The 21,193-nt window shown below is 47.3% G+C and overlaps 1 protein-coding gene and 1 non-coding gene across 3 annotated transcripts in view; one reads left to right on the top strand and one right to left on the bottom strand.

The window, feature by feature from the left end:
* Nucleotides 1-4,921: 4,921 nt before the first annotated feature.
* Stxbp1 (syntaxin binding protein 1) overlaps nucleotides 4,922-21,193 on the top strand; it is a 61,395-nt gene continuing 45,123 nt past the window's right edge. For both annotated transcript variants that reach the window (XM_085835013.1, XM_085835014.1), the window contains exon 1: nucleotides 4,922-5,149. In XM_085835013.1, coding sequence (XP_085691139.1) covers nucleotides 5,113-5,149 — 37 coding nt within the window. In that variant the 5' untranslated portion in view covers nucleotides 4,922-5,112. The remainder of the gene's footprint in view (nucleotides 5,150-21,193) is intronic.
* Nucleotides 20,627-20,754, bottom strand: LOC115030464 (small nucleolar RNA SNORA31). Its single transcript, XR_003836060.1, has one exon. It is a non-coding gene; the product is annotated as a small nucleolar RNA SNORA31 (small nucleolar RNA).

Raw genomic sequence — 21,193 nt, forward strand, 5'->3', positions numbered from 1 at the left:
TAGGAAGACTATCTCAACACTCATCCTCTCTAAATACATTGTGAGTGGTGTCTGCCTGGGGGAGATTTTACACTGTTGGTCATTGCGCTGTATCCTGTATCCTCAGAGCTACCCTGAGAGAGAAGTTGCACAGATGGGGAAACCAAGGTTCAGAGATGTCTGGAAGTCTGGAGCCGGGTGATGGATTCCACATTCAGTGTGATCTCAAAGTCAGGGTAGGGATCTTTATTTTCCTGATAGGATTTCAAGTAAGCTCAGCCTGTCCTTGAACTTGCTTCATAGCCAAGGATGAAGGAAGGTCATCTTGAGCGCTTGAGCTCTTCCCGTCCTTTGCTTCCACATCCCAAGTGCCGGAATTACAGGTGCCAGCACCCACCAAAATCAGGCTCTGCGGTGGGTGGGTTCACGGTCTCATCCCACTTGCTCTCTGAACTTTCTTTTTAAAAATAGCGTCCATTCTGACCTTAGCCACCGACAGGGAACACCCCAAGTACACTCACATGCAGAAACTCTTTTTTCTGCTCCTTGTTTCTGCTGAAAATAAGGAGCTGCTGCATTTGCTGTGATCTCTGAGGAGGCTTCTTGTGCAGAGATCCCACCCCACCTGAAAGTCCCTGAGCAACACAGCAGGCCCCTCTCCTGGAGCTCTGCCTGCCAACATGACGCTCAGGCTCTCTGATGTAATCACAATGGACTCTCTTTTCCTGGAGAAGTCAAAGTCTTTCCTATTGCTAGGTTTTGCACCTACTGTAGGGGGATAGGATGTTCTCCCGTCCCCCCTTGCTACTCGCCCCCCCCCCCCGCTTTGGTTCAAGGAGCCCTTTCTGACTGTAGCCCAGCCAGTTCTTGGGTCAGGTGCCCTGCTGTCAGTGACTTTCACAGTCCCTTTCTTGTTTCAGCACTTTCCAGCATGTGTGACTCCCCTACTACCATCTGTCTGTGCCATCGACCCACAAGGGCAGGGGTTATGCCTTACAGCACAGGGGCGGGGCAGGCTGGACATCTGATGCTACTCTGTTAACCCTGATTGGCCCACTTGACTTTGTGAATGGCAATCCAGCCCTCAATATCCCAACTCCGTAGCCAGAAGGGATTTCTCGAGCTTCTAATTCATTTTCTGTGGTAGATGCATTAACTGCAGAGTCTCTGTTGATACATGCCAGCTGGTTAAGGAAGGAGCATGTGGTGTCACAACTGTACCCAGGGTTCCCTCACATTTACACACACTAGCTCCATCTCCAGATGTACCAATGGGTTCTGTACTGAGACATGGAGAGAAGACATATTGTACCTTCTGTCTAGGAAGGAGACAAAAGGTCCTTTGGGTGAAGACTGGAGTCGAGGCCAGATGTCTGGGTTCCCTTTCCTGTTCTTGTGATAAAACATCCTGATGAAAGTACTTTAAGGAAGAAAACATTTATTTTTGGTTTACAGTTAAAGGGTAAGTCCATTATGGCAAGGTAGAAAGGAAGGTAGGAGCTTGTGGTGGCTGGTCACACCGTGTCCACAGTAAAGAAGCAGAAAGCAATGCCTATTTGCACACAGCTCAAAGCCTAGGGAATTATACCAACCAGTGTGGGCAGGTCTTCCCACCTCAATTAGCCTAATCACAATAGCCTCCCGTGGGTATGCCCAGAGGCTAACAGAATCATCAGAGCCCTTCACAGACAGACGTGCCTGGAGGCTTGCCTTATCAATCCCAGATCCTGCCAACATTTATTTTTCATGACAGAATGTTGTCAAATCTTCTCATCTTGGTGCCAGTGTCTTGAACTAGGACATACAGTGTTTTACTTACGTTCCACCATGATTCACTTCACGACCTTGAAAAATTCTTCCTTAGGCTTTCGCTTCTTTTCTTGTTGTACTGTATAAGACAGTAGCTCAGAATTCAAATTATAACAGAGTTGTATTTCTAGGGACTAAGGCTGAGCTTAGTTGGTAGACTGATGGCACAACATAAATCAGGCATGGCGGTGCATGCCTAGGTTTCCAGCTTGTGAAAGGTGACGAGAGAACGAGGGATTAAAGGTCATCCTGAGCTACATATCAAGTTTAAGGCCAGCCTGAGCTACATGGGCCCCTGTCACATGCTTGGGGAGTGGGGAGCAGTGGTGGCTAAGCCTTCAAGCCCAGCATTGGGAGGCAGAGGCAAGCCTTTCTCTGAGCTGGAGGCCAGCCTGGTCTACAGAATGAGTTCTAGATCAGCCAGGGCAACACAGAGAAACCCTGTCTGGAAAAAAACAAAACAAAACAAAAAAAGCAAATTATCTAAGCCAGGCATGGTGGTGCACGCCTTTAATCCCAGCACTCGGGAGGCAGAGGCAGGCGGAGGATTTCTGAGTTCGAGGCCAGCCTGGTCTACAGAGTGAGTTCCAGGACAGCCAGGGCTACACAGAGAAACCCTGTCTTGAAAAAAACAAAACAAAACAAACAAACAAAAAAGCAAATTATCATAAACTATGACTAAAGCCAGGAATGGCAAACACCTTTAACTCCAGCACCAGGAGGCAGAAGCAGGTGAATTTCTACAAATTCTAAATCAAACAGAGCCACATAGTAAGTCCTGTCTAAGTAAATAGATTGATAGATTATATAAATAAATAAATAAATAAATGCATTTGTTTTAAAAAGTACTTGAATTACTACTTGGCCACTACTCAATACAGCCTCTCTGAATCCCAGGATCCTTGTCTATTAAAAAAAAATCACTTGATTTCTGAATGATATGCGGAAAGGGTCCCAGATCACAGGGTTGTCCACACGGGTGGGGTACTCATGGACTTCACGCCTATATCTCCTGTCCTTTGTGATCAGTTTTGTGCTTCCTGCTTGTCATGGTGTGTGGTCAGAGAACAGTTTGTGGGGTCTCTTTTTGCTCTTTATGTGGGCTCCAGTAACTTCAGGTTATCAGCCTTGCTGGGAATGCCTCCACCCAACAGCCATACTTTGTGGCTACTTTGTTTCAGGGTTTTGAGACAGGAGATTACCATGTAGCCCAGGCTGGCAGAAGTTCACAGAAAGTCTCTTGCCTTACCCTCTCAAACACTGGGATGTTTGCCACTATGTCTAGCAGTCCTTTATGATTAAAAAAATTAATTTATTATATGTATATGTGAGTATGATGTATGTACACACTCTGTGGCACTCATGTGAGTTATGATGTGTGTGTACACTCTCTGTGGCACTCATGTGGAAGTCAGACAATTTTAGGGAGTTGGTTCCAGAGAACTGCTGTAAAAGTTTTATTATATTTACCTAATGTCTGATACCAAGCGCCACTGTGCGTGTGTGGAGGTCAGAGAACATGTGGGAGTCTGCTTGCTCCTTGCACTAACTGGGTCAAACTTAGGATATAAGGCCAGACGACAAGTGCCTTTACCCACTGAGGCCTCTCAATAGCTCTTCCTTTGTGAGTTTGTTGTCGTTTTGTTTTGTTTTTTTTGAAACTGGGTATATGTAGCTCTGGCTTGCCTGAAACTCACTATGTAGACCAGGCTGGCCAAGAACTCACAGAGTTTGTCCTGCCCCTACCTCCCAAGTGCTGGGATTAAAGGTCTGTGCCGCTATGCCCTCCTTTATGGTTCTTTCTTGTTTGTTTGTAAAGATAGCGATTTTCTGTGCAGCCCTGGCTGTCCCTCAACTTGTTCTATAGACCAGGCTGTTCTGAAACTTGCTCTGAGGACCAGACTGGTCTCAAACTCAGGGATCCCCTAGCTTTCTGTCTCCTGAGTGCTGGGACTAAAGGTATGTGTTACCACACCTGGGTCCTTTGTGATTTTTCCTTTTAAAAATGTTTTTAAAAAAGATTTATTTATGCATGTATTTTATGTATGTGGGTATTCTGTTGGCATGTATGCACATCAGAAGAGGGCATTAGGTCCTACTAGATACAGTCACAGACAATTGTGAGCTGTCATGTGAATGCTAAGACTTTAACTGAGGACCTCTGGAAGAGCAGCCAGTGCTCTTAACCACTGAGCCATCTCTCCAGCCCCATCCTTTGTGATTTTTAAGTTAGTTGGACTTGTTCATTTTTTCTTTGCACTTTATTTTATTTTCCACCATCAGGGATCAAAGTGGAGAGACCTTGCATATAACAAGCTAGTGCTCCACCTCTGAGGTACATCTCCTACTCTTGTTCTGTATTTCCAAAGCAACCGTCTTCATTAGCAAAGGTGGCACTTTGAAAACCAGTATGTGACCATGTAGACAGGAGGAAGGAGATGCTGAGTCCAGAGTTGATTCTGTAGTATTTCCTAATTAGATTTGGACCTTGGAAACTACTGGATTTGTTCCATATCTTGTGCACGAGTGCAGCTCCAGTATACAGAATATCCATAGTAATACATATACATAGCTTATATACATAGTAATGGGAGAATAATATTCATTAGTGACTGATAGACAAATGGTACAACAGCAAGCGCCTCCGGTGTTTTTGCACCTGAAAATGAAGATTAGAAATGATGTTCGGTTATTGCGCGAATTTAGTAAAATGATACCTGAAAGGTGTGTAACACAGAGCTTAGCGCTCCAACAATGGTAAACAGACCACAGAGACACAGGGATAGTGTCAGTGTACTGTAAGCCTATGTTGTGGCTGGGAATGGGACTACAGTTAATAAGAATCTGCTCTCAGAGTTTGTTTTTTTGGCAGGAGAAAATGGAAGGCTCCCAAAAAAGCAGGAAGGGCATCACAGCCTGGCTTTAGGGAGATTCCCATGACTTGGGCAGCCCGTGCAGGGCTGGAGAGGGGATTTTAGGACCCTGAGGCCCTGGCGCGAGCGTGAGGCGCAGGGGAGGGCGCTCCCGGAGCCTGCATCCCGGAGGGCGGGGTCTCACGCCCGGGCCGCGCTTCTATTGGCGGCAGCGCGCGGGTGACGATGACGGCTGGCTCGAGGCCCCGCCCCACAGCCCCGCCCCTCCCGCGCGCGCTGGCCGCTATACAGCCTCGCTTTGGCCCGAGTCGCGCCCCCGCGCGGAGTCCGCGCGTCAGTCGGTCCCGAGCGCGACTGCGGGGCGGCGGGCTGCAGACAGCGGGGCGCGCGGCCCGGGGGAGGCGACGGTGTCGCGGGAGGAGCATCGGAGCCCGGAGACTCGAAGAACGCCATGGCCCCCATTGGCCTCAAGGCGGTGGTCGGAGAGAGTAAGTGGCGTCCGGGTGCTGCCCCGGGGCCGGCGAAACCCGTTATTCAGGCGCCGCCCTCCCGGGAGGGATGCCCCTCTGGCTTCCTGCGGCCAGCAGGCTTCCCTGACTCACGCTTCACCCAGATCCCCTCTTCACCTCAGTCCTCCTCACCCCAGACGCCTCCTCAGTCTCTATTCCTCCATCTCTCTTCATCCCATCCCTCCTCCTCATACCTCGCCTTCATAAACATCTCGTTTTCCTTTTTACCTTCATCCATTCACCTCCATCACGCCATCACTCTTCCTTCATCCCATCCCTCTCCTCTCTCTCCCTGTTCACCTCCCCCACCCGCGCCTTTATCCCCTCCAGCCCACCACCCTCCTCTGCAGCATCACCCTTCTGCACCCCAACTCTTCTCCAGACGTATTCCTTTCCTACCGTCTCCTTTCCTTGCCTTCTGCATATCTCAATTCTGCTCCCCCCCCTTTTTTTCTGTCTCCAATCCCTCCCTCTTTCCCACCCTCCCTCGTGAATCGTGACGAACGAAGCCTGGCCTGCGTCCTCCTCCCTCCCTGCCTCCCTCTCCCGGGAGCAGGGCGCTGTCCCCGGCTTCAGAGACCCACCTGGGAGCTGCTGGGCGCGCGCCGCCAGGGCCACTCCTGCCAGCTGGGCAGGGGACACGGGGTTTTCCTGCGGCGCTGCTCCCGCAGGGCTCTCTCCGCCTCCCCTTCCCCGGGCTGGACTTAAAGGGAGGGGTCTTAGCGGGTCCGAACCTTTAGAAATCCCAAGGGAAAGAGGAGCAGTTTCGGAGTGTCGCGGGAGGAGTGGCCCCAGCCAGCGCCGCAGTCTGCAGTCTCGCTGCTTGTGGGACTCAGATCTGGGCGTCGCTGCGGGGAAGATGTGACTGTTTATGGGTTTGCATGAAACGCACAGCAGACATGTTTAAATTTATTATTTATTTATTTATTTTATAATGGATGGGGAGCGTCGAAGTGAGGGCGGGCTGTGGGTATTCTCAAAGATGGGTGACCTAGGTAGAAAAATAGTGCCTCTTCAGTATTTTGGCACGTCTTTACAATGAAACCGCGTGAAGACTGCTGTGGCTTTGGCTCTTTTTAGAGTGGGAAAGAAAATGAAAGTGCCTTTTCCCTGTAGGAGAGGTGGAAATTTACAGTTTCCCTTTTCAGTGATCCTGTTCAATGGCAGCTTCCTCCCCGCCCCCCATCAAATGCAGCATAACTGTTGAGCATACTAACTGCCTAACCCTTATCTTTTGACTGGTATGGGGGGGGGGGCGAAATACTCTTCCCTATATAGTACATCAGGAGAAATTATTATAAAAACAAAACCAAAAGTCGACCTTTTTAAATGCTCGTGCTAGCACCCTGCTCTAAAGGCTACTTGAATTGTTTTCTGAGGAGAATCGGTGTTTAAGGCTGCAAGTATCCCTAGGGATTTTCTGTCGTCAACATCTTCATTTTCACCCATGGGAAAACAATTGAGGCTTGGAGCAGTTAAATGACTTGCTGAAATCACTGTTAATTAATTTTTAAAAATCTAGTGTCCATTTCCTTGTAATTCAGGTAAAAATAACATCCTTGCATTCTACATACATACAGTTTTCTTTATACCCCCCTTTTCAGGGGTTAGAGGTATGGAATGGAATGTCGTATTCCAGGTATTATTTTTTGAATACTACATTTGAAAGATAAAATACTTATTAAAGAATCCCCAAGACAGTCTCTACAGTCCAAGCTGCTGGCCCAGAAGGCACTATGTAACCTAGACTGGCATTAAATTTATCTTAATCCTCCTGCCTCGGCGTCACAAATGCTGAAGATTATAGATGTGAGCCACCAACTTCAGCTTATTTTTTGTTAATTTGAGACAAGGTCTCACTTTACAGCCCTGGCTAACCTGGTACTTGCTACCCAGTGCAGGCTGGCTTTGAATTCATGGTAATCCTCCTGTCTCAGGCTACCAAAATGCTGGGGTTCTAGGCTTGCACCACCATACCCAGGTGGTGAGGTGTTTGCATCCTTTTGCCAAGACCCTTAGGTGTCACCATAACCTCTCGCCTTACCTCTTTTAGAAGTAAGCATCAGAAAAAGTTTTATATATATATATATATATATATATATATATATACATATATATATATATATCAGTATGCAATATGGCCAAAATTTCCTTTGAAACAAAGTGAAACTGTGGTGTGCAAAAATAAGTGCAATTAAAAAAAATGATGAATGTGTGAACAGGCTTCTATTCCTGTGACAATTGAGTTAGGCGTGTGCTTTAGGAAAATGCATCTCTGAATACTATTGAATGCTACCTTCTAGTTTTGGGTGGGGTTTCTGCTTTGGCTTTTTTCTCCAAAAAATAGAAGTGAGATGAAGATGCTTTCCTTTTTCGCTGACTTGAGAACTGAGTCTAATATAGCCCAGGTACGCCTAGAGTTGCCAGGGGCTCAGCATGAGTTAAAACTGATCCTCCAGCTTCTCCCTCTGGAGCCTCCCACTACTGTCTCCATTTTCAGCAGTGCTGGGATTGAACCTGGGGCCTCTAGTATGCTAGGTTAGCACTCTACCCACTGAGCTACAGCTGCAGCTAAAGCTTTTAAAAAACCACTATGCACCAGTTTAAATGTCACCTTCCTTTTGCTCTAAGTTAACATTCCATAGTCACTGTCTTAGTTGGGGTTATCGTAGCTGTAATGAAACACCATGGCCAAAATTAGCTTTGGGAGGAAAGGATTTTTCCACATCACAGTTCATCATTGAAGGAAGTCAGGACTGAGCAGGCACCTGAACTCAGGAGGGGATTCAGGCCTGCTCAGCCTGCTTTCTTACAGAGCCCAGGGGTGGTCTCACCCACAATGGGCTGGGCCCTCCCACTTCAATCAGTAATTAAGAAAATGCCCTATAGGCTTGCCTACAGCCCCATTTTACAGAGGCAATTTTGTAATTGAGGCACCCTCCTCTAAAGGCTCTAGCTGTGTGAAGTTGACATAAAACTAGCCAGCACATTCACTGTCAGATTTTTTCAGAAGTAAAAAATTATCCTGTTCTTTGTTTGTTTTGGGGGGAAGCCCACATCACTTAGGATATGAATAAACACAAAATAAATGTAGTTTTGAGCCCCTTACCTTTCCCCGGAATCTGCCCCAATCTAGTTTAGAGCCTTGCACATGTGCAGTACCAGCCCCAGGGCCCTTGTGGGCCCTTCTGAGTTGAGCTTCATTGGATAGCCCGTGGGCTGTAGGTGTAAGAAGAGGATATGGGTTGATTTAGCTACTTATTCTACAGACATTTGTTTAGAGCTTGCTAGGAACTATGGGAGTTTCAAAGCTGAAAGCTAAGAAAACATGAATCTGCTGTGCCAAGCAAGCATGGTGGCATATGCCTTTTTCTCCAGGACTCCGGAGGCAGAGTTCCAGGCCAGTCTGGGATACTTAGTGAGACCCTGTCTTCAAACCAACCAGCCAACAAGCCCCTAGAAACCAAACCAACAGCAAAATGGGACTAGGTCGACTGTGTGGCCACCAGTCCTCCAGAGGTTTTCTGCTGCTTTCCCAGCATGCTGTAGAACACACTGTGTGTCTTACTTGTGTGTATTGGTCTTGCCCAACTGGTCTGAATGTTTCTTCAGTGGAGAGCAGGGGTCTTGTTCTTGGGCCTGTCCTCAGTGCATGATGTAGGCACTGACACACAGTTAATGTTGGACAGACAACTCAGGAGAACGAGAACAGGCTCAGTAACTAGAATTATGGGAGGCCCCCATGCTAGCTGGGATTGTGGGTTCTTGTGCCCCTGTGCCAGCTTTTTACTGGGGATGAACGAAGGTCCCCAGGCCTGCCCAGCAAGAGCCTCAGGAGCTGAGTATCTTCCTGGATTTAAAGGGTCATGTTTTATTCACTTCAGGACCACAGCTTCATTTTAAGATTAAACCTATTTATTTGTTTGAGTTGGGAGTGTGCCACAGACCTGTGGAGGGAAGAAGGCTTTCAGGAGTCAGCCCCTCCTTTTACCTCGTAGGTCTCAAGGATCCAACTCAGTTCAAGGTCAGCTGCAAATACCTGTATCCACTGAGCCAGGTTGCTGCCCCAGGACTATGGTTTCAGTTTTTTTTTTTTAAGATTAACTCTGTCTATCTATCTATCTATCTATCTATCTATGATTTGTTCAAAACAAAGTGTCTTTGTATAGTTTTGGCTGTCTTGAAACTCGAGCTCACAGAGATGCATCTGCCTCTGCCTCCTGAGTGCTGGGATTAAAGGTGTGCCTGCCACCCCCCCCTGGCTAAGATTTATTTTTATTTGTGTGTCTCTTGAGTGTAGGTGCCGATAGAATCTTGAAGGGGGTGCCAGCTCCAGTGGAGCTGGAGTTACAGGTGGTTGTGAGCCACTGGATGTGTATGCTGGGAGTCAAATGCAGGCTCTCTGGAAGATCCTGTCTAAACAGACAGACAGACAGACAGGCAGTCAGACAAACAAAAACATGCCAGATTTTCTCATGCTGTTCCCTATGGATAGTCTCTTCCCATCCTCAGCTCCTGGCAACCACCAACCTTTTTCCATTCCCTGGAGCTTTGCGTCTTCCAGAATATCATACCAATGGAATAGAGCATGCTCTTTTTCTTTTGTTTGTTTGTTTGTTTGTTTTTGAGGCAGGATCTCACTATGTAGCATTGGCTGGCTTGGAACTCACTCTATAGACCGGGCTGGCCTTTAACACACAGAGATCCACCTGTCTCTGCCTCCCAAGTACTGGGATCAAAGGTGTGCACTACTCTTAAAATGAGATTTCTGGGTATTGGCTCAGTGGAGACAGTCCCTGCTATGCAAGCATGAGGACCTGAGTTCTGACCCCCAGCTCCAGGTAAAAGTGCCAGGTATAGTCATGTTTATCTGTAACCCTAGCTAGGGCGTGGGTAGAGGAGACAGAAGGACCCTGGAACACACTGGCCAAGCAGTAACGCAAATCTGAGCCGTAGGCACAGAGAGAAACTGCATAAGCTAAGGTAGGTACTGATAGCAAGAGACACATTATGCCAGCTTCTGACCTACATACATACACACGTACACACACATACACACACACACACACACACACAAAGTATATAAATTTTTTAAAACTTGATTTCTGGGCTGGAGAGATGGCTCAGCAGTTAAGAGCACCAACTGATCTTCCAAAGGTCCTGAGTTCAAATCACAGCAACCACATGGTGGCTCACAACCATCCGTAACAAGATCTGACTCCCTCTTCCGGAGTATTTGAAGACAGCTACAGTGCATTTACACATAATAAATAAATAAATCATTTTTTGTTTTTAAAAAACAACTTGATTTCTTTCATGTAGAGCAGTTGTAGTATCTGAGCTATCTGAGCTGGCTATCTGAGCACCAGAGGCAGGAGGATTGCAGTGAGCTCCAGACTACCATAATCTGCATGAAAAGTTCGAGGCTGGTCAAGACCATGTAGTGAGACCCTATCTCAACTCCCCTATCCTCTGTAAAAATGAGGTCTTTTACATAGCATTTTACTTTGTGTGTGTGTGTGTGTGCACACACATACCATTGCACACATGTAGAAGTTCTGCATTGGTTCTCACCTTCTCCCATGCGGGGCCTGGAACTGAACTAGGATTATCAGTCCTAGCGGCAAGCACCTTTCCCACTGAGCCACCTCCGTGGCTCCTTTACTTGCTGCGGAGCCCACAGAGCAGCTGCACTGCCTCACCTTTCCTCTGGGTGTCTGAGGGCTCCGGTTCTGGTTCTACACTTCCTCGCCCAGGCTCTCTCACCCCTCCTCTGCCCCTCCCTTCCCTCCTTCCTTCCTCTGACAGGATCTTTGTGTTAGTTCCAGGCTAAACTCAATTCTTAGGCTCAAGTATGCCTTCTACCTCATCTCCTTCCCTTCCTTTGAATGTTTGTTTTGTTTTTCCCCCGAGACAGGGTTTCTCTGTGTGCCCTGACTGTCCTGGAACTCACTCTGTAGGTCAGGCTGGCCTCAAACTCACAGAGATCTACCTGCTTCTGCCTCCCAAGTGCTGGGATCAAAGGCATGAACTACTATGCCCATTTTGTTTTGGGGGGTTTTGTTTTGTTTTTGGTGTTTATTTCTAGATATAGTTCTGTTTTGAACTGGTTGTCACCTTATAATAATGTGATTTACAATTTAAGTTGGGGCAAGTTTCCCTAAGTAGTGGTTTAGGGACTAAGTAGCATCCCTGTGTTTTCATCAGTTGTGAGAGGACTTGCATCTGTCCTGAATCCAACAAGGGCTTATTGTGTTGGCTGTACATTGAATGGTTTTTTATTTATTTATTTATTTATTTTTTTTGGTTTTTCGAGACAGGGTTTTTCTGTATAGCCCTGGCTGTCCTGGAACTCACTTTGTAGACCAGGCTGGCCTCGAACTCAGAAATCCGCCTGCCTCTGCCTCCCGAGTGCTGGGATTAAAGGCGTGCGCCACCACGCCCGGCTATGGTTTTTTTAAAATTAATTAATTTATTTTTTGGCACACAGCACCTCTGAGGCAAACAGGTGTTTGGCAACTGAAGAGCTCAACAGCAGCAAGAGGCAATGGGAAGCTGACTTCCTTGGTCAAACAGAAGAAACTGGATCTAGGCTAGAAAGATAGCTCAGCAATTAAGAGCACGCAGTGCGCTGAGCCCCAGTTCAATCTCCAGCATCCACATCAGAGCTTTCTTTAGTGAATTGGTCAGGCCAACTTTTATAGTTACCTCTGGCAGTCCAGCAGCCCTAAATCGTGCACTCTGGTCCCACGCTTGCCCTAGGACAACTGTCTCAGGAATGCCAGCTTTAAGGCTGATCAGAGGGACACAGCAGCTCGTCCTAAGGGTGCTTGGATAGGGATTAAGCACTGTGAAGTGCTACTGAAAATGCTAATTCCTGGATGAGTCTTTCTTGTAAGCATTCTTTAATAATGTCTTTCCTCTGAGTAAATGAAGATGTTAAGAGCAGGTGTCTTGGCCATTGGGGAGATAGCTGGTATACCCTTCACCTGTTCCTGGCTGTCGTACACCCCCATGAACTGCCAGTCAGCCTCTCAGCAAGCAAGCAGATTCTCCCTCATCATTGCAGTTGCTTTGAACAGTTCACAGAACTGAGTTCTCTACCTCAGGAGGCTTTGCTTTAAGTCACAGCTTCCCCAGACAACTCGCGAGGATGGGCAAGAAATAGGTTCTACTACAACAAGCCCCTGTGAACTCTACATGACCCTGCATCAGCTGTTCTCATTTAGGGTAGGAAGGGAGCCTGGTTGTGAAGGTACAGGTTCAAATTGGTCTCCAGAAGTCAGTCTTTCTGTAGTGGCCTTTGGAGATGTCAGAAAACTCAAGGACTGTCAAACACACCTGAGTTCACTCAGTGGCCTCCAAGGGATTTGGACCCAATGCCTTTGTTCATTCATCCACCGTATAGACTGCCTATTGTGCAGCAAGGTGATGGGTGCGGAAACCTGGTCTCCTGCCCTGGCCTCCACTGTGCTGGGATTATAGGCCCGTACCACCAAGCCCAGCTAAAACTGGTTCTGGTGGGCGTCCATGTAGCCCAACAGTGACTTGCTCTGGCTGGGACTCTGGATAATGTTGGGATCCCCAGGAAACAAGTGAAGATAAGGAGATTTGTAAAAGGAAAGGCTAGCTATGCAGAAAGTGGTCTCAGTGGGGCCTGGATAAGGCAAGCAGAAGGGCTGAGGTTGGCAGGAAAGAGGAATCCAGTGTTGCTTGGCTGGGGAAGGGGAGACAGAGAAGCCGGGGGTGGGAGTGTTGCTAGATTTCCTTAGCCTGGTGCTGTTTTAAAATCCTTATTGTGTTTATTTTTGGAATGGGAAGGAGTGGGTATGTGCCACAGTATGTCTGTGGAGGTTGGGACAACCTGTGGGGGTTGGTTTTCTGCTTCTGATCCCCCAGGGCATCATGCTTGGTAGCACACTCCTTTGCCACTGAGTCATCTCTCAGGATCTTATGTTGTTTTTCAGAAGTCCTGGAGACCCCCATGCAGATTTTTAAGTCAGTGGGAGACAGGGTCAGAATAGTTTAAAGCGCTCTGGTTCTCTCTGGAGATTGGATGGGAGGCAGGGAGTTAGGAACTGTGGTGGTGTCCTGGCTGCGGCAGCGTTTGGGAGGCTGGTAACCTAGGTCTGAGACAGAGAGTGGATGGGGGAAGGAGGTAAGCTGGGAGACGTCTTACAGATGTTGACGGGTTACATCACAGCCATCAGATGCAAGGGATGAAAAGAGAAGGCTGGAAACCAGTCCTAGTTTAGCACAGCAAGTCCTAAGGTCGTATTGTTCAACAGGAGGCAAGGGCAAGAGAAACAGCACATGTGGGGGACGTTACCTTCCCCAGGCACTGTCTCTGAAAATCTGCTAAGAGGCAGTGGGCAGGGACAGCAAAGATCAGAGAGGTCACGATGGAGGTGCAGGCTGGGGGCCATGCGATGACATGCTGTTGGGGACAGTCATTCAGAGGAGAGGATGGGAAATGTGGGAGAACAAGTGAGGGAGACACTGACGCTGACTGGCAGGCCCAAAGGGAACAGCCAGGAGGCCTGAGAGTCAGCGGGGAGCCAGAGCTATCCTGGGTGACTGAGCCTTTGCCCTTAACTCCCAGTGACCTTGAGCCAGCTGCAGTTGTTCAGCTCCTGGGCAAGGCCCCACTCTCCAGCAAGGAGGCTTTGAAGTCTGGACCCTTGAGGATGTTCACCTCTTTCTTGGTCCTTCCCAAGAGTTAGAGTGAGGAGCTGTCTGTGCTGACTTCATGGCTCCTGGTTGCTTGGAGGAGGAAGTGTGAAGATGTGGAAAGACAGGGTTTGTGCTGACATGACATCACACAGATCAGGCTTTGGGAGGCATCTTGGAACCCCCTAGTCTGGGCTCTTACCCACAGTAGGGACTCAGTTTATAATGTCTGTTGAGTGAATCACCTCATCAGCAGGCCTTCTCCTGTGTGACTTTCAGGGACAGACAGCACTAGACTGGTGTTTCATGCCAGACAGACTGACAAGGACAAGTTGGGAGAACTGCAGTAGTGGGGCAGAAAGACAGCTCACACTGAGCTCACATACAGTGGTGGCTTTTCTCAAACAGCCTCATGAGGTTCCTGTGACGGCAGGAGGGACAGAGCTGCTATAGGCTGGCAGCCCACAGAGGAAGAACTCACAGATGTGGGGGTTCTCAGCAGTGAGGAGTGACCAAGTTCTGGCCATGTCTTTCCAGGTGACTTAGTTTTTTATGGTAGCCTAGGAGGGAATTCAGAGACAAGCCCTTCTCAGGAGAAAAATGAAGTGTGGGAGCTGAGCAGGGTTCTGCTGTGATTTTGGGTCCTGTCACACTCTGGTCTTTAAGCAGTAGCCCTCCAAGAGCAAGCAGGGAAGAGTGCTGGTGTGTGCATGCGCGCGCGCGCCACACACACACACACACACACATTAAATAAGTAAATAAATGTTTAAAGATTTATTTATTTATTATATGTAAGTACACTGTAGCTGTCTTCAGATACTCCAGAAGAGAGCGCCAGATCTCGTTACGGATGGTTGTGAGCCACCATGTGGTTGCTGGGATTTGAACTCTGGACCTTTAGAAGACCAGTCGGGTGCTCTTACCCACTGAGCCATCTCACCAGCCCATAAATAAATGTTTAAAAAGTGACTCGGGGCTGGAGAGATGGCTCAGCAGTTAAGAGCTGACTGCTCTTCCAGAGGTCCTGAGTTCAATTCCCAGCAACCACATGGTGGCTCACAACCATCTGTAATGGGATCCAATACCCTCTTCTGGTGCGTCTGAAGACAGGAAAAAGACTCAGACTCCAGGCTCACCTTGTTGTAAAGGCTGCTTGCTGCCTTGGGATTTAAGATGAGGCAGTCATGTCTCTGAGAGTTTCCCAGTGAGCTTTGCTTTAGATATTCTCAGAGTGTTACCTGCTGGAAAAGTGGCCTAAATAGCTTCCACCGTGCCTCCCATATCTGTGACCTACCATCTGGATGTCCCACCTCAGGATGCTGTCCCACTTCAGGGTGCTCAGACTTCCTTTTCTTTCTAATTATCTATCTGGCATTGCTGTGTTTTCCAGGAGGATTCCTCAAGTTTATCATTCAATTCCTCTGCTTAAGTTTATGTTTCTATCAAAATTTCATGGATGCAATGAATGCAGTAATTTTTAGGTGTTTCTCTTTAACACACAGACACAGACACACAGGTGTCTAATCTCAATTTCCTCCTCTTTTTTTTGGTGGTAGTTTTATTTGTTTTAGTGTCTGCTTTGCATGCAGGAATTTTTCCTCAGATGTTCAGCAAACTGTGTTGTCTGCTTATGATTAAGAGTGGGAGACACTGACAGCAGTTGAGAGCTTTCAGCTGGGATGGGATGTGTTGTTGAGAGATCCTAAAATCAATATCTTTTCATCTTAGACTCAGAGTCCCCAAGGAATGTCCTCCTGCCCAAGAGACCACAGTCTAGTTACAGGAAAACTGGAAATTCAGTGAATGAAAAGACTGGTGGTAAGAGGGGGATTCCCCTTCCCCCCAGATATGGATTCTCCATGCAGCCCTGACTGTCCTGGAACTGGCTCTGTAGACTAGGCTACCTCAAACACCAATCTCCTGCCTCTGCTCCCGAGTGCTGGGATCAAAGGTGTGCGCCATCCTGTCCAGCCGGGAGAGGAGTCTTGAGGAACTGTGTTTGTAGCTCATTTGTTCCTCCCTCCACGTTGAGGCCTCTAGTAGGAAGTATGGAATTTTGAGTTTCTTTTTAAAAAAACATAAAAATACTATGAATATGATTTTGTTTTAATCCCATGTGTGGGATTTGGGGGTGCTCTAGCAGAGGCATGGCGTTGCCAGCTGCAGGTAGTTTCTCCGATAGTGTGATATTTGGAATTCTGGGAATTCTCCAGTGTGTATGTAAATGCTGGGCCCGTGGGTGAGGCTGGGGTTCTTGGTCATTCAGGGCGGTGGGTTCGTTTGTTAGAGTTGTGCTCCAAGAGAAATAAGAAAGAAATTAGATTCAGAGATCTTTATTTCTTTTCCTCTCTATCCTTCTTTCTTCCTTTTTTAGTGATAGGGGGTGATGCCAGGGGATAAAGGGTGGGAAAAAGAAGAAACTACAAAGTAGCAGAGACCAGCAACAGAGGCCCATAATCACCAGGTGTCTTGGCTCCTCCAGGCCAAGGGGAAGCACCATCGTTCTGGGGTGTTGAAGTGTGTTCACCAGCCATGGCCAGTGGTGAAAAGTATGCAGTCTGCCCATATGTTCTCCTCTTGAGTTCCACAGGCACTGCGTGCTGCCAGCTCCGAAAGCCTCTGAGGTTCTGGGTTCAGTTTGCTAGTTTTTCCTGCCCTATTTACTAAGTCAGGGTGGACGGACACACTTGGACCAGTTTACCTTTGAGAGGTGTAAAGTGCTAGTAAGTCTGGTGTAGAAAATCAGACCTGCCGGGCAGTGGTGGCCCACTCTTTTAATCCCAGCACTTGGAAGGCAGAGGCAGGCGGGATCTCTGAGTTCCAGTCCAGCCTGGACTACAAAGTGAGTTCCAGGACAGCCAGGGCTACACAGAGATACCCTGTCTCAAAAAACCTAAAAGGAAGGAAGAGAGAGAGAGAGGAGAAAATCAGACCACAGACTGTAAAATGAGATATTAGTTAGGAGAACTGCATCCTGGGAAGGAAGGAGGGAAGTGCTCATCAGACAGGCTGGCTTCCTCACAGCAGGTGACAGGCTCTTTGGGCTACTATTTTTTTCTTTCTCACTGATATAAATAGTCATAAATCTCAGCCTTTTAGTGCTGGGTATGTGGGTAGCAAATAAGAGCTGAACTACAGGTTAAAAACAAATATTTGGGTCCAGTGTGGTGGCACTTGTCTTTAATCTTGGCACTTGAGAGGCAGAGGCAGATGGAGCTCTGTCAGTTTTCAGGTCAGCCTGGTGTTCATAGGAAGTTCTAGGCCAGGCCAGCTAGGGTATAAAGTGAGACCTTGTCCCCTCCTCCCCAAAACACACACACACACACACACACACACCACCACATCCCCCCAAACAAACAAAAAACTACAAGCCAACAAACAGAAAAAAACCCAAGTATCTGTGATTGCCCAAATCCAGGAATGTCATGATGAACTAGCTTTCCAGACTCTTGACATACATCTTCAACAAAGTGGTCTTGGGCATAGAGCCATGACGCAGTTACACAGTGTGGAGACGTCACCAGGCTTCTCTGCTACTTTCCCGCTGCTCAATTGAGGGCCGAGACCACCCCAGCACCCAACCTTCACTGCACGCCCCAGCAGAATACCCCAGTTATGCCTGGGTACTTGGAGAGGTCTGTACAGTTCACAGAGAGCTGCCTCTTGTCATTTCAAGTGGAAAAGAACATAAAATGTGTGCATAGGAACTTTGAAAAAACTGCTGTTCAGGGGGAGCATGGCCATCCACACATTGAACCCCAGGATTTGAGAGACGGGGGCAGGCAGATCTCTGGGAGTTTCAGGTCAGCTCAAACAACATAGTGACATCCTCAAAAGCAAAACCAAAGTCGTTTGGTTTTCTTCTCCTGGGTTTTTGGAAACAGGGTCCAAGCTGGTCCTGAACTATGTAGCCAAAGATTCCTGTGAACTCCTGGTCTTGCTCCCCTCCCACCAGGCTTAGTTAGCATTTACAAATGTCTTATAGAGAAGGAAGGCACACAGCAAAGGCTTATTCAGACAGGTTATTCTGAAGAAGGCCTGCAGGGAAAGCAGCTTTAACTTTTCTCAGCTATGATGGTCACGAGCTAAAAGTTCAAAGGAAAGGTAACAGGAAATGAATAGGGTGGAGCTGAGGAGGAGTTCCCAGGTGAGGGAGCCGGGCAACAGGAAGCAGGAGTAGTGCCAACCTGAAGAAGGACAGATGACACAGTGGCAGAGACAGAGGCAGAAGGAGAGCTGAGAACAGAAGTCACTTGGTCTGTGTACTCAGTGGAAGCTCGCATCCGGTCCTTTCTCTGGCATGTCAGCGTTCTTCTCTTCCTGGAGCCCCGCCTTCTTCCCGTGCTTGATTCTGAGCCCAAACCCAAATAGGATGTTTCTGTTTCTTTTTTTCCATATATATAATCTTTAGAAGCTACTTTTAGAATTATTGTTTTATTTTATATAGATGTGTGTTTTTCTTGTATGTCTGTGAGCCATGTGTATATCTGGTGCCTGCCAAGGTTAGGAGAGGGTTTCGGATCCCCTGGAACTAGAGTTACAGACCGTTGTGAACTATCCCATGGGAATCAAGCTTGGGTCCTCTGCAAGAGCAGCAAATGCTCTTAGCTGCTGAGCAATGGTTCCACCCCCTTTCTTTCTGGGATCTTATTGTAATCAATTGCATGGATTTAGGAAACGTATCCCTCCCGAAACTGGATCGCTCTGTGTTCTTATCTCTAACTAGGGACTAGTTCCTGCCTCTAGAAGCTTTCTTCTCATGTCAGTGATGATACCTCCAGAAGGTTCCAGAGGCTGGGCCAGGGTAGAGTCTTGGTACTGTTGAAATTTTGGTCAGATTGCGGGTGTTTATTAGCACCCTTGGCCAAGGCACTCAAAGTCTCCAGTCAAGGATTCCTTGGAGGTAAGTCCAGTGCCTGCACTGGCCTGGCCTGCCTGCTGGGTTCCTGGGATGGAGGAAGTCTCCATTCCATCGCACTTTCTTCCAAGTGTGCTTTCCGTCTAATGTTGGTCTCTGGGCGAACACCACACAAGAAATGTAACTGGGAGCCATTAGATGCCATGTCTATTAATGTGGCTGATGGCCACTTCTTGGGTCTCCAAGGTTCCCAGACTTACTGCTTATCACACCATATGTGCTAAGAGAAACTCAGTGGTTGATAGAGAAATACATGCATACTGGGAACCAAATGGGGTGTTAGTACATGAATGTCCCTGCTGATGTGCAAGAGAAGGGCAGCGTCTTTTCTTTAGCAAATACAGACTGTCTCCCTCATCATGTAATCACTGTTGTTCCTTCCTTCCTTTCTTCCTTCCTTCCTTCCCTCTTCTTCCTCCCCCGCCCCTTCTCTCTGTGATACTAAGAATTGAACCTTGGAGCCGGGTGTGGTGGCCACGCCTTTAATCCCAGCACTCGGGAGGCAGAGGCAGGCGGATTTCTGAGTTCGAGGCCAGCCTGGTCTACAGAGTGAGTTCCAGGACAGCCAGGGCTACACAGAGAAACCCTGTCTCAAAAAAACAAAAAACAAACAAACAAAAAAAGAATTGTTTCTGTTTCTGTTTTGTGTGTGTGTGTGTGTGTTTTTGTTTTTTGGTGTGTTTTTTTTTTTTGTGGCTCTTGCCATCTGTGTGAAGATTTATGATGTCACAGCTCCTTTTATCTGAGGTACATTGTGTTTAGCTGTCCTTAGGAAGAACAACGTAATGCTTTTTATTTTATTTATTATTGTGTCTATTATTATTTTGGTGTTGATTATTGCAGCTGGGGCCATGTCCATGCTAAGGTCCCTAGGGAAGTCCTCCGAGCTGACCAGCCTGAGAGAAGCTAGCTTTTTGACCTTTGACTTTCAATCTCACGAAACAGGGGTGAACACAGGATTTGCCTTGAAAGAGAAAGGGGACTCTGTCCTGAAACCCGACTCAGCCCCGTTTTGGTCTCCAATGGCGGGCAACCGAAGCTGTGCACTGCTCGGTGCTGGCAGGCAGCCTGTGTCATAGACGCCATAACCTTGGGCATCTGAGTCTTATGTAGAATCTGTAAATAAGCCACCGTCAAGCCAGCTTCAAACCCCTGGGCCCCCAACTTTCCTCTAATCCCCTACTACCCCAGAATTAAACTCAAGTGGGCTAGACAGGAGCTCCTCAGAAGCCTCAGAGAGGAGCAACCTGTTCTCACCGTGGCTGGTGCTTTGGGGTCTCTCTTACGTCTGCAAAGTATAGTTTAGATATAAATAGTAAATTAAAATCTTAGATAAATGCTATTTTATAAAGGTAAGTTGGGGGACCTGTCATCTGAGGGCTCTGTGGAGTAGTCCTGTTTTAAGAAACACTGCATTATTTATCTTTTTGGTTTTTTTTTTTTTTCCTAGGGGGTATAATGCACTTTAATTTTTAGACAACCTATGTGACGATTTTTCTCTCTCTCTTTTTTTAAAGATTTATTTATTATATGTAAGTACACTGTAGTTGTCTTCAGACACACCAGAAGAAGGCATCAGATCTCATTACCGATGGTTGTGAGCCACCATGTGGTTGCTGTGATTTGAACACAGGACCTTTGGAAGAGCAGTCAGTGCTCTTAACTGCTGAGCCATCTCTCCAGCCTCCAACATTTTTTTTTTCATTAAAGCAATGCCTCTACTCCATGTAAATCATGGTCAAAATAACATGTCAGCCCTGTTTGTCTAAAGTCCTGGTATTGTATGGACAGTAAGCAGCAGCCAGTTATGGCGACAAATGATGGAAAATAAGATTACATGAAGAGTTTTCCCAACTTCCCTACCACATAGATGTACATCCCAATTCAATCTAAACGCCACAGAGGCAGGCAGAACACTCAGGGACCTTTTCTTTTGCATCCTAGTACAGACCAGAAGAACAACCACAAACTGGTCAAGGGCTGTCAATGCATGCAAATCTTCCTTCCTTCCTTCCTTCCTTCCTTCCTTCCTTCCTTCCTTCCTTCCTTTTTTTTTCCTTTATTTATTTATTTAGACAGTCTTATTATATAGACCAGAGTGACCTGGAACTCATAAAGACCTGCCTTCCTCTACCTCCCAAGTGCTGGGATCAAAAAGATGTGCATCCCCACACAGGACTCTGTCTAGGCTGGTCTTGAGCTCATTATGTAGCAAGGATCTTGGATTCTTTCGTGTTTGGTTTTTAAGACAGGGTCTCATTATGTAGCCCTGGCTAACCTCAAACTCACAGAGAGCCCCCTGCCTCTGCCTCCCCTGTGTCTGGCTGAACTCGGACTTTTAAAAAATGATTTGTTTGTTTATTGATTTGTTTTTTTGAGACGGGGTTTCTCTGTGGTTCTCTGACTGTCTTGAAACTTGTTCTGTAGACCAGACT

This window comes from Mus caroli, unplaced genomic scaffold, assembly GCF_978045245.1.
Source record: "Mus caroli unplaced genomic scaffold, Mus_caroli_1 scaffold_2, whole genome shotgun sequence".
In the NCBI taxonomy this organism is placed as follows: Eukaryota; Metazoa; Chordata; class Mammalia; order Rodentia; family Muridae; genus Mus; species Mus caroli.